At 36.9% G+C, this 13,258-nt stretch overlaps 1 protein-coding gene across 2 annotated transcripts in view; it reads right to left on the reverse strand.

Annotated features, from left to right (window-relative positions):
* The window catches only part of LOC117300837 (arf-GAP with SH3 domain, ANK repeat and PH domain-containing protein 2-like), a 46,295-nt gene extending 39,314 nt beyond the window's left edge, over positions 1-6,981 (reverse strand). For both annotated transcript variants that reach the window (XM_033784684.1, XM_033784682.1), the window contains exon 1: positions 6,737-6,981. In XM_033784684.1, the coding sequence (XP_033640575.1) occupies positions 6,737-6,862 (126 nt within the window). In that variant the 5' untranslated portion in view covers positions 6,863-6,981. The remainder of the gene's footprint in view (positions 1-6,736) is intronic.
* Positions 6,982-13,258: the final 6,277 nt, after the last annotated feature.

Raw genomic sequence — 13,258 nt, forward strand, 5'->3', positions numbered from 1 at the left:
GACAATGCTGTAGGGTAGAACTGTGGCCAACAACCATGGTAAGCGGAAGTGTGTACAGTAGTAGCAGATAAATGCACTGAACTATGGACCATAGAGGAATGTCTGTATTTACATGTTTCTTGCTGTGGAGTCAGGCTACATGTACAATGTACTAATCTACTACTAAGCCTTTCAGAGAGTTCCCCCACAAGGGGGGGGGGGGGGGGGGGTAGTGTGGTAGGGCTTCATTGGTAAAATGGTGTGAGTCATTGATATGGCATTGTTGTGTGTGGATAGGAAGTCCTTTTAAAGTAGTCAACATTTTGAGGTTAAAATGTGCACAAAACCAAGAGGGGATTGAGCATAAAGGTTAGCATTGTTTTGTGGTTTCCACACACGTTGTGTGTACATTCTGGTGTGTGTGCTAGTGATGTTGAATCATTGTAGTAAAACAAAGTGATATTACTAGACAGCAATATTCGAGAGCACTACGCACTACCAATAAAACCAATGTACTTTACCCATAGCAACTATACTTTTAATCAAAGTAACCAGAGTATGTGTACCATAGAAACTGTGTAGGCCTACATGTACATGTACATGTACACAGCTAAATATTTTGACAGGAAACATTAAGGGCCTAATTCAAATCCCACCCGAGTAACATGGCTGTGATATTTTTTTCACAGGACTCGGGAAAGTACTGAGTATACAGTGCTAACACACATCAGTGTATGGGTAAAAAAAAAAAATAATAATAATATTCTTTATCCCCGATGCAAATTTAACATTTCACATCTATTATATTAAGGGCCTACATTATCAAAACTTGAGGCAATTGTACCCTAAATACTGACTGATTGTACTGGACTTGTAATGTTTCATGATCATGTACATAGGCCTACCTGTTGCCATGGAACAGAAACAGGAAATTTACATCAAAATATAAAAACTGAAAATACTGGAGTGGAACTTCAAGAGTTTTTAGATTGATGACCCTTTCTGTCTTCACCAATTACAAAGTAAAATAAACTAATTTTAATATTTTGTCATGCCACAATGTATCATGATGTATATAAAATAATGTACACATTATTGTATTGTAATTAATTGGTTGGACCAACAAGTTACAATATTAATTACAATGTATAAAAATATAGGGGACTACAAGTGGATGTATGGCCTACATGCAGGGTTGTAGCTAGACCAGTTTTAGTGGTGGGCAGTGAATCAAATTTTGTTGGAAGTGTACTGAGGGCAAGGGGATCAACACAATTATTCATGTTTAATCATGGGGCCATTATTGCTGAAGTGAGGCCAGAATCCCAAACTGTTCGTGTTATGGGGCCATCCAATAGTTGAATGGCCTTTGGATTGTGTTATTTCTCATTCCTTATCATTAGCTGTGTCTCAGATCAATGCAAAGTGGACAATATTTGAAATCTGTGCTGGGAGGCATAATGTATTTTTCTCAGAGTGCTGGGCAAAAATTGTGAGTCCTGGGAAGGCCTGCCCAGCACCGCCCACTACATGTGGTTGGGAGTGACTATTTAAAATGAAAAAATGTCTTGCCATCTCAAAAATAAAATTCCAGGGCCCAATTTCATATAAAAGTCTGTAAGCACAAAAAGTTGCTTAGCATGAAATTTCTTCCGTGATAAAAACAGGATTAACAACTAAGTTTCCATTTGTTGCATAATGCTTGTTTATTGGTATTCAGCTGTTGGTTGCTTATCCTGAAAAATCACGTGGAAATTAGGTTGGTAATCCTGTTTTCATCAAGGAAGAAATTTAATGCTTGGCAAATTTTTGTGCTTACAGGCTGTATGAAATTGGGTCCTGACCTTGTACAATGCACTATATGATAGCACACGTAGGCCTACACAACCCGTCATTACAATTCACATTGTACTGACATATTACAATTCACATTGTACTGACATACTACAATTCACATTGTACTGACATACTACAATTCACATTGTACTGACATACTACAATTCACATTGTACTGACATACAATATCACAAGACCATCAGTCATTCATTCAGCTTCTAAAATATTAATAATGAGCACAATCAGAAATGAGGCACATGTTGCACCTTTAAAAAGTGAGTCACGAAATGGGTTTTAATAATAATAGAAAATGTGTAAGGGTTGAACGCTACAAATGACTTAAGTCTCAATTTACATAAAAGCCATTATACACTTTCGGCACAGAAAAAAGTTCACAGATTTACAAATAACTAAAAAAACAGGGTTAAAGACTTCTCTTGAAATACATTATTATTGCATGAAATGCTTTAGGCCCTACTTTTCGAGAAAACATTAAAACAATTATCAATTCTCGTTGTCGAGAATTACGGAGTTATTTTAAACACATGTCATGACACGGCGAAACGTGCGGAAACAAGGGTGGTTTTTCCCCATTATTTTCTCCCGACTCCGATGACCGATTGAGCCTAAATTTTCACAGATTTGTTATTTTATATATAAGATGTGATACACAAAGTGTGGGCCTTGGACAATAGGCCCCTACAGTTTACCGAAAGTGTCCAATGGCTTTAAGAACTTTGTAACCCAACTATCAACCACTGTTGTTGGTAAGGTTACGGTCAGTGCTAAAACCAAGTTGTCGAACACCCAGTTTTCATCACTAAGAGGGGGCCTTACTCAATGGTTTCATAAAGTTGCTTTTGTTTAAAGCACAAAAACTATGTAGCTAAGTACAACACAATTATGCTAACCTGAATAAGGTTACCAGCAAAAATAACATTCCATATATGTAGCATCTTTGAATGGTATCCTGCTAATTGTTGCTTACATGTAGCAGACATTTAACAAAAGTAATGTTCTATCATTTAAGCAGAGCTATAAATTGGCCCTTGGTTTTTGTTCACCAGTATACAGTATCGTGTTATTCATATTTAACGTGTTCTTAATTGATTTAATCCGTAAACTGTTGAGACTTACTACCCGTATGCAAACTGAATGTTAATATTGAGTTAAAAAAGTATTTTGTGTCAAGTGTACAGCTACAGAGATTATTCTAATTACCTGGTCCCAATTTCATGGCTCTGTTTACTGTAAGCACAGAATCGGTGCTTACAGAAACGGGGAATTGTGCTTAGGGCAAGCATATTTCACGGGTTAGAGGGGAGTTTTGGCTTAGCTGCGCTTGCGTACTCCACATTACTAGGTATTCTATGCTTGCAAGGCTAGCGCAGAAATTCAGCGCTGGCACGTAAGCGGGGAATCGCGATCGTAAGCACAGAATTCGGTGGTAAGCAGAGCCATGAAATTGGGCCAGGAACTACAGTAGTTCAAGTTCCAAGTCCAAAAGATCATCCACCAAAGGTGAACAAACAGTAGAAAAACCTGTATGGGGTTTCTGCAACTGGTTGCAATTAATTTTCAGTAATGACCCTTGCTGTGAGGTCAAAACAAACAGCCACCAATTTAGTAACATCTGGTGTGGATGTTTCATAGAGTTGATGCAAAAATAAAATGAATTTTTTATTTATGTAAAAATAAAACTTGATACATCCAGTTGGGATTGTAAAAATAAGCTGAATAAAACAACAATTCAGCAACAAGGCAAAAAAAAAAAAAATGTGTTTAGCATCCTCCCTGTTTGAAAAAATTACAAACGGCTTGGCTATTTTTAAAATAAAAATTGTTAATGAGATCAGTAACATAGGCTAATATCTTTTAACAAAAATTTTAATTTAAAAAGAAAAAAAGGTATCCTCTATTTGGAAGTGGGCGAGGGGGAGATAAAACTTGGACCAACATACTGAAAAAAGTGGCTTCTTAAAAGGAAGCGGCGAGGATGCTAAAAATGTTAAAATTTGTACTTGGCCTAACATACTGGGCCAATACATGTATATTTATGTTGACCAACAAACAAAACGAACAAATACTCAGCTGGCCAAGATCCTGTGTTTTACTCACTGATTCTTAAACAGTTATTTGTTTTTCAAAGCCAGGAAGAGCAGGAATATTTCAAAATTGAAATACTGACTATCTCTCTTATTTTACCCCAAACCACTGTATTTGCTTGACATCGGGTGGGGGAGGGGGGGGGGGCGGGGTGAGGGGGAATCTATGAAATGTCCAGTTATTATTGATCATCAGTTTGGTGTTTGTCTAGACCGCCCCCCATCCCCGCCCTCCCATCCTCTGACTGTGATTATTTTCTGAAAAACAAGTTGACAAAAGACAGACCACAATGTTTGTTGTCCGTCTCTGTCTAGCTAGATGTAACTTCAGACCAAAGTTTTTGTTGTGTGACTTAATCTTCAGAGGAGCTCCCTGTGTTTACCTATTGGTAAAATACTGACAGAATGAGTCACTCTATCAATGGTGTGGTGTGGTCAACCATCAAACAGACCTTGCATGCGTAAAGGCACTGGACTCCTTTGGTATTTTGTTAAGAACCAGTATTCTCACTTGGTGTATCCCAACACATGTATAAATAACAAATCTGTGAATATTTTAACCCTATTGGTCATCAAAGTTACAACAGAATAATGATAGAAAAAACACCCTTGTCGCAAAAATTTGCTTTCAGATGCCTAATAAAAGCGTAAAGGCATTGGACACATTTGATACAATTGTCTTTTTTCAAAGACCAGTATTCTCACTTGGTGCATCCCAATATAGTGCATAAAATACTGTAAAAATGTTGGTCTTTCAGTTTAAATTCTTTTGACCAACACACCCACAACTTTAGGAAGAACAAAATTTAATATGTTCAACTGACTATCTGAATGGTCACTTACGTGGTCAAGTCAAAATATAGAGAAACAAAATAGATTTGAGTGTGTGATACAGAGAAAAAAAATCACGGTACTACTATATAAAACAGTTCACCAGGAAATGATTTCTTGCACTTATTTTGCATTCTACAGTTTTCTTCTCCAGAATATGTTTTGTGTGGTCAACACTAAATGTTCTATTGAGTAGCAAAGTTCTGATGAATGTTTAATAACGCTACGATATTTTCATCCCGAATCCTCCGTAGCTTTTTTCAATGCTTTACAAGGAAAATTTTCACCACACACTAAATTTGTAATATTTTTTCGCAATTTTAACCACAGTCTTCAACATGAATGATTTGATCATTGATTGAGACACTATGTGAAGAAGGGGAGAAAGGGACAGAAGGAAAATGGACTACTACCATTTAACGTGTACACTTATCGGCGAGTAAACAAAATACAACTGGGCCCAATTTTAAGGCTCTGCCTACCGTATTGCAAAAAATCGGCACTGACGGAAGCAGGAAATTCTGTGCTTACGGTAAGCGAACTTCACGGGCTAGCGGGGCAATTTGACTTGTGCGCGTGCATACTCCATGTTACTAGGCATTCTCTGCTAACAAGGCTAGCGCAGAAATTTGGCGCTTTCACCTAAGCAGGATCGTGATCGTTAGCACAGACTTTGACCATGAATAGCCATGAAATTGGGCCCTGTTGATAGTCCGGTTTTTTTTTCCAAAAAGAGGAGGATGATGGCCTTTTTATTTTTATTTCTTTCAAATGTGGCCACCAAGCATTTCAATTTAAACTGGCCATCAATTCTTCAGTTTAAAGTCACCACTTACTTTTATTACAAGTTCTTAAAAGATTCAGTAAAATTAATGAGAAACACAGAAAAGTAAAAAAAAAAAAATTCTTTTAAAAGGATGCGGCCTCAAAAAGGGATGAGGGAGGGCCTGGGAGGGCCAATCAACTGTTTTTTTCTTTTCTTTGGGTCTATACTTGATTCTCCTAGAACTATGATTTTTTTCCCCCTATCGTCTCAGTGAAATGAACCTCATACTAGTACTAGTCATCATACATGTTCTGGGTACAGTATTGCACTTTGGTAGGCATTTATTAGGTTGGTGTTATAGCTAGGAGGCCGGGTCAGCATGGTCAGTTAAATTTTAAAGGATAAAAATAGAATGCAAATGAAAATAATTTATTTCATCAGGGCCTAATTCAGAAAACTGTCCGTATCCTGCCACCACTTTTTCACACACTCATTTATTTCATTACAAATGAAAAGTGTGGCAGGATGCAGAAATTTTTTCCGATGGTTGAGTGATGAGCAGAATTGTGTTTTTTCTCCACGCTCAAAAACATAAGTCCGGATAGTTGCGATACTGTAACCCTCCTGCCCACGACGGTGTAGCCGGAGGGTTACGAAGCTTCCGCAATGTGTGCAGGGCGAAATGGTTAAACATGTTTCAACAGCTAGTCAGCAGATTTGCTCCTTTTTTTACCACTTTTAAAAATCATTACATTATAAACTGCAACAAAAGTCTGGAGAGCCGTCGAACTATTCTACATCCACGTCTTAGTTACACTACAACATTACATACAACAACTACGGTATGAGTCACCATAGCATAAAAATACAATACAACTTACATTTACAAGTCTATGTTTTTAAAAGAGTTGTCCTTTTTCAAAGTTTTACAATTTTTGTTAGAAAGGTTGGCCTACATTACATACAACAAAAGTCTAAATCAATAATTTGAAACATTTTAACAGAAAAACAAACCCAATTTAAATAATAAAGGCAAAACTCCAGCGACCAGCCAATTCAATCCCTCAAATGAGTCAAGTTATCAACCAAGCAAGTCAAGTAGAAGGAAACATGATTTATCTTATTCAAAGGCTAGGCCACACCACACACGTCACGAAAGTGATCTTAAAATGAGAAGAAAGTCTTTGTTTACAGGTAATTTTTCTAGAGCCACACTCACCTCTTCCAACTGTGAAACAACATTCCGACATGCTCCCATTTTCCCCACAAAAGTGGACGTCGTTGGCGAGTTAAGATCCTCATTTGCCTCGTTTACAAACTCCAAAACACTAATTAACTCCGGCATTTTGCTGTCATGGGCACTGCTTTGCAAGCTCGATGCCGTCTACCACAAAAACGAAACCAAAATGTGAGTTGTTTTGTATAAAGATCCTCCAGAGGTGTGTATGACAAGTGTAAACTGGCGGAAACGACTAGCGAAATAATAGTGTTTTTCACAAAAATAATCTTTAACGTTAAAACAGGGATACACATAAAGATAGTCAGATACCTTTAAGGTATATCACAAGTTCTGACATTCGATGTAGTGGGGAACAGACTTGAAATTATTTCCTGGACATTTGGAAGGGCGCCCTCTTTTGTCGAAAACTTACGCATAAACTTTTGAAAACCCCCAGAGAGCACCATTATGGGAAATAATAAGAACCTAATAAAGTTTTTATAATTATAACTTGTATAACTATGTTTGTTTATAACTCTATGGAAGACTGAAATGGTAACCTACATGCCTACCTACATGCTAACCTAAATGCTTAATACTACTTGTGCCCAGTCCAACGTTTAATGCTTTGTGATTATTAAAAGAAACTCACACAACTCATCAATAATGTGGAAAAGAGAGAGTTGTAAGTAAGCCAAAGTAACGAACATCCCATCGAAATTTTATTTTGAGGGATGACAAACAAAATAAAAAGAAAACGAATTTTTCAAAGGAAATTTTCAAATAAAAGGTACATAGGCCTACATCACGACCAAAACAAATCAATTCTGATCGGCATGTTTCCAAAGTTTGCAAACAAGAAGGTCGAACTTTAATCAGATTTGCCTACTCTCTAAAAATGCTAATAACAAAGTTATTTTTTGTAAACGGCCTCCTCCATTTCCCCACACAGCCGTCCGTTCCTCACCTAAGTTGGTGACGTAACAAAAGTTGTTCTCTCTATTCAAAGTGGATCATTAAAAAAAAGAGTCTACAAAAAAATTAAACAAAAATTAATAGTAGGCCCCTATCGATGATTAGGCCTATGTTCTCTCTATTCAAAGTGGATCATAAAAAAAAGAGTCTAAAAAAAAAATTAAAAAAAATTAATAGTAGGCCCCTATCGATGATTAGGCCTATGCTCACCGCTAATGGAATGAAGGTGTAGATTCATGGAGAGAATGTACGAGCCGAAATACACTTTAGAGTCTACTCTCTGAATTAATTAATTTCCCGTATTGATAACAGTTTCATTGCATTTGATTTCTAAATAATAAAAACACTGAATGTCGTGTAGCCTAGACCTAATTTGTCAAGCGACGGAAATGGTCATTACAACTAGAAAAAAAGGCCTAGGCATAAAGGCCTATACTTAAGCATAGCGCTTTCAACAATGTATAGAGTATACTCAGTTAACAATAAATGGTGACAGTAATTTTTGGTTGACTTAACGAATTGATAAAGGAATAGAATTGGTAACTAGCCTACTCAAAATAATTGTTAGTATAAAAACTTACTTGGTAATGGAGAGCTGCTGATAGTATAAAATATTGCGAGCAACGGTTCCCTCTGAAGTTTCCGAGAAAGAAGTAATTTTAAACTAAACATGTTTATTTGGTTTTAATTTTGACCACAGATTCATTTTGAGCTCCCGAAATAACGCATCTAAAAGCACAAAACTATACGTGTGACAAGGGTGTTTTTTCCCCATCATTGTCTTTTGCAACTTCGACGACCAATCGAGTTCAAATTTTCACAAGTTTGTTAGTTTTAATTGTATGCATTATGTTGAGATACATCAATTGAGAAGACTGGTCGTTGACAATTACAGTAATTTTTCAAGCTGAACTATTAAACCACGTACTTTAATATCTTGAACTATTTTTACTTAAGTTATGTAATAACGAACAGACAGTTTAGGTGTAGATTCGCAACTTCGAAGCTACAGTTAATTAGCCCCGTAAATAATAATTTGCAATTATTGAGTGTAGATTCGTATCTGACTTTCATCAGTGGAGTGACGTCAAAGAAATAGTTTAAAAGCCTGTAATTATAACTGTTATATAAAAACAACCATAAGCAACCAATAATCGGGGTTGCATTGGTTATAAAGTACAAAGTTACAAAATCCATCACACAAACTTAGAACACATAAATAATTTAAATAAAAAGTTGAAGCTGAGGTTAGAAAAAGTAAATGCTTAATGTAAAAAACAATGTCCAGTTAAAATGTTACAAGATAAATAGAGAATTTTCTGGAAACTATTTATTATCTAGGCCTGGAAAATCAAAAGTCTTAAATTAGGCCTAAGATAACTCCAACACACGTCAAATTGATTACCTTGAATTCGACGTAGTACACCGTTCCTTGACCACAGTGCTGTTTTTCTACTGGTGCTGCTCTCATCACACTGTGGTGGCGATATTGCAATGAATAATAATTGAATTTCGCGGTGAATTCGCCCAAAAATTGTGATTGGATCATTGGAAAGTGAACTTTTTTCGTCTCGGTCTCACCCTCGGTCATCTCTCTCATTCACATACGATCTGTTCAATGCCTTTACGAACGTTGCCAACGCTTACGCACGCTTTTGCGCTTCCATAGGGAGGTGGAAAATGACTGAATGGATGTTCCGAGTTCGTTACCAACGATTACGAAGACACGGCGAATGTTGCGAAGTTTGAGTGGCTCAACCCACTATTTCCATCCCGCACTCAAATTCCGGTATAGAGTAATGTACGCCGTCCGAATAGTCCCACATTCTCAATGGGTAGACTATTTTATTTGCTCTAAATAAGCAATTATCAGTAGCTAGACGCTTCGTTCTCTTGGATACTTCGGGAGTATCAGGAATCCGTAAATTTAAGACAACTATTTCCTAAAATAAAACTTACTTTATTGATGACTGTCGCATAAAGGCATGCCTCACAATACATAGTTAACCCCTTTATGATACTTTTTTTAACAACACAATTTTCTAACAAAACACAACATAGCACAATGTGGCTGGTCAGAGCCTCCCTTTATCATTGGATGAAAACATTTTGTATGAGACTTCTTCTATTGTTGACGTTTGGTGAACTCATGTGACGTATTACGGTTTTCAATGAAGCTTCCATCATCTACTAAAACAACTTACAATAGTTATGACTTTCACACTTATGAAACTTAAAATAAATCGTGTGGTGAACCACTCTATTAAAGGCCTATAATACAATTTTTTCACAAATGAATTAATAAAACAAAGCAAAAATAATACAATTTGGCTGCAAAGAGCCTAGACGAGTTAACAAGCTATCCATTGTTACACTTTACCACTTAATACGACACTCAGTATGCAAAGAAAACCCTCAGTGACTTCTTCCAATGTTGACTTAAAGAAACTAAAGCGTTATCACTGAAGCTTCTACCATTACTCGATGCTATTAATTTCATCATGCACTTCATGATGCCAACAGCTTTCTCGCCTATTGATGATTATAATCCTTACGATATGCTTACTAATAGCTTCTCAATTAATTAAAAGTTATTCAAATGGGCAAGCTAGGTGTTATAAACCTCTCCACAAAATTCCTTTCTCCATGGTTATTCCAATCCTTCTTCCTCCATATTCACATTTCATCACAGCCTCGTTAGTATCCAGAGCGGGTAGTTGTTCGAATACATGAATAATGTTCAAGAGTTGGCGCTGAATCCTCTCAGTCGCGATCCTGATTGGTGCATCCATCGAGTCACACGCCATGACAGTGGGTAATCAATCGCGATCCTGTAGTCACATGCGATGACGTAATGTTTTTATTCCAGTTTCCACAGTGCATGGGTAATCTTGAGTTGACACTGATACCTCTCAGTCGCGATCCTGATTGGTGCATCCATTGAGGCCCACGCGATGACGTAATGTTTTGAATTCCAGTTTGCAGTGCACAAACGCTTAATGCCACGTGTTAACGTATAAGATGTTGTTGTCTGTTTGACTGAAATGAGCAATGTTTGATGTTTATAAACGTTGTGTCAATTTAATGGTTTTAATTTGATTAATTAATTGACTATTTCGATCCCACTTTAAAATTCATTCCTCTATTACGGGTTCAGTCATTTCAGCTTCACCACTCACTCACTACTCGTGTCGTATCAAGTTGTCACTCACATAATAATTTGTTAAGTTTAAACTAAATACTGTTAAGCCTAATGTAGTAAGTAAAAAAATAAATATAAAAAAACCGCTTGTGTTTCCACCTCGCAGTGGTATCCTCGGGTGATGCTTTCGTCAGCCTTGTTCACGTCAACATTTTCCCTCAGCTGGACAATTATGCAATGAGAAGAGTTTCCCGAGTGTGATACACAAGTAAAAGTTATCCAACATTGGTTAAGCTCGCTACCCTGTTCCTCTTGAAGATGTCCTCTCCTTTCACAAAGATGAAAACCAATTATGACAACATTTGAGGCTATACTTGGAAACATCTTTTCGCGTTACATGGGACCTGAAGTAGGTATATATACATCTATGCACCGTCCTTCTTCCCGCGTCAAACATTCTGGTGTAGCAGCTTTCTTGAGATGTTTCAAGTTTTGGCATTTAACTTAAGCGGAAGTTAAATCTGTGGAGCCATCTTCAAAGATGAAGAATGCTTGATTTCACAGCCAGGAAAGAAGTAAGTTGTAAGATCATAGTATTTTGTAAAGAAAGAAGATGATGCCACAGTTGGCATGAAGAGTCCCGTATTCTACACACTTACCTTTTTTGCAATCATTAAGAAATATCTTAAGAAGATGACCAGAGGAAGTAAATTCGTGGCTGTATGTGTCCTAATATAGGAGAACACTAACTTGATGCACGGAGTGAAAGTTTGAATGTAATTTGGAGTCAAGACACCAATTCATACAAAAGATGTAGAGCAGCCTAAATACATGGCAGTTGAAGAAGAAAAGTAGAAAAGAATTTGGGAACTTTGACATAGAAAGGAAAAGTTGTCTCCATGAAAAAGTAGTCAGACTATCAATTCTTGAGGATGAGGAATATAATCCTTGTCAATATGTGAGGATGTGTTGTACAATCGACAACGAAGACAGGCATTATTCCTTGTGCGATTCCCACCAAATAACAATTTAATTTTTATTTTAAGTTTAGTTTCGTTTATTTAAATGTGTTTAATCCACTAGCACACGAAACCCATCTCTTTTCATTCATCTGACGTCTCTCACGCGTTTTTTAATAAACTGCTATTAAAATTAAATTGCTATTACAATAATTTAGGTGTTGTATTCGTTTTTGTTAAAGTTTGCATGACTGTTTCAAATTTAAAGTGTTTAATATTTGTATTTCTCTTTTGGCAATGCGCTTCCGTCTAGCTCGTTCGGATGATGAATATCCATTCGAAAAGTTTATATTGTCCTTGATATTTTGATCTTGTCACTTGGCCTTTTTGCTGACGTCTAATGTCCACTCTATAACTTAACTGTTCACTTGCAATAGTGTCCTGCTGTGTATGTCACGTTCGACTTCTCCTTTGAAGATTGGTTTGCTGTTTTGTCTCCATTATAAATGGCACAAGTTTTGATGTAAGATTGTTCACTTCCAATATTAATTTCCAGGTTAGTTCACCTGTTTCTTATTGGAAAATAACATATCCTTCAAGTAACTAATTAAAACTATAACAAATACAATAAGTTTTTATTTATACATTTAAAAAAAAGTATGTATTGACACTGTTTTACATTACATTTGTCGTGATTTGCTACTCTTTCTCAAAAAAGACTTGGAGGTTTCATATTGTGGTCGCTGTAGTTCACCTCTGCAGTGAGTAGGCCCTTTGTCCAGTGAGGTATATCCACAGTGAGGTGTATCCATTGATGTATATCCATCTTGGTATATCAAGGGAGGTATATCCAGTGAGGTGTATCCATTGAGGTATATCCAGTGAGGTGTATCCATTGAGGTATATCCAGTGAGGTATATCCAGTGAGGTGTACCCAGTGAGAAATATCCAGTGAGGTATATCCAGTAAGAAATATCCAGTGAGGTATATCCATTGAGGTATATCCAGCGAGGTGTATCCAGTGAGGTATATCCAGTGAGAAATATCCAGCGAAGTATATCCAGTGAGTTATATCCAGTGAGGTATATCCAGTGAGGTATATCCAGGGAGGTATATCCAGTTAGGTGTATCCATTGAGGTACATTAATTGAGGTACATCCATTTAGGTACATCCAGCGAGGTGTATCCAGTGAGGTATATCCAGTGAGAAATATCCAGTGAGGTATATCCAGCGAGGTATATCCATTGAGGTGTATCCATTGAGGTATTTCCAGTGAGGTAAATCCAGTGAGGTATATCCAGTGAGGTGTATCCAGTGAGGTATATCCAGTGAGAAATATCCAGTGCGGTATATCCAGCGAGGTATATCCAGTGAGGTATATCCAGTGAGGTGTATCCATTGAGGTATTTCCAGTGAGGTAAATCCAGTGAGGTATATCCAGTGAG

Source organism: Asterias rubens, chromosome 16, assembly GCF_902459465.1.
Source record: "Asterias rubens chromosome 16, eAstRub1.3, whole genome shotgun sequence".
NCBI classification, from domain to species: Eukaryota; Metazoa; Echinodermata; class Asteroidea; order Forcipulatida; family Asteriidae; genus Asterias; species Asterias rubens.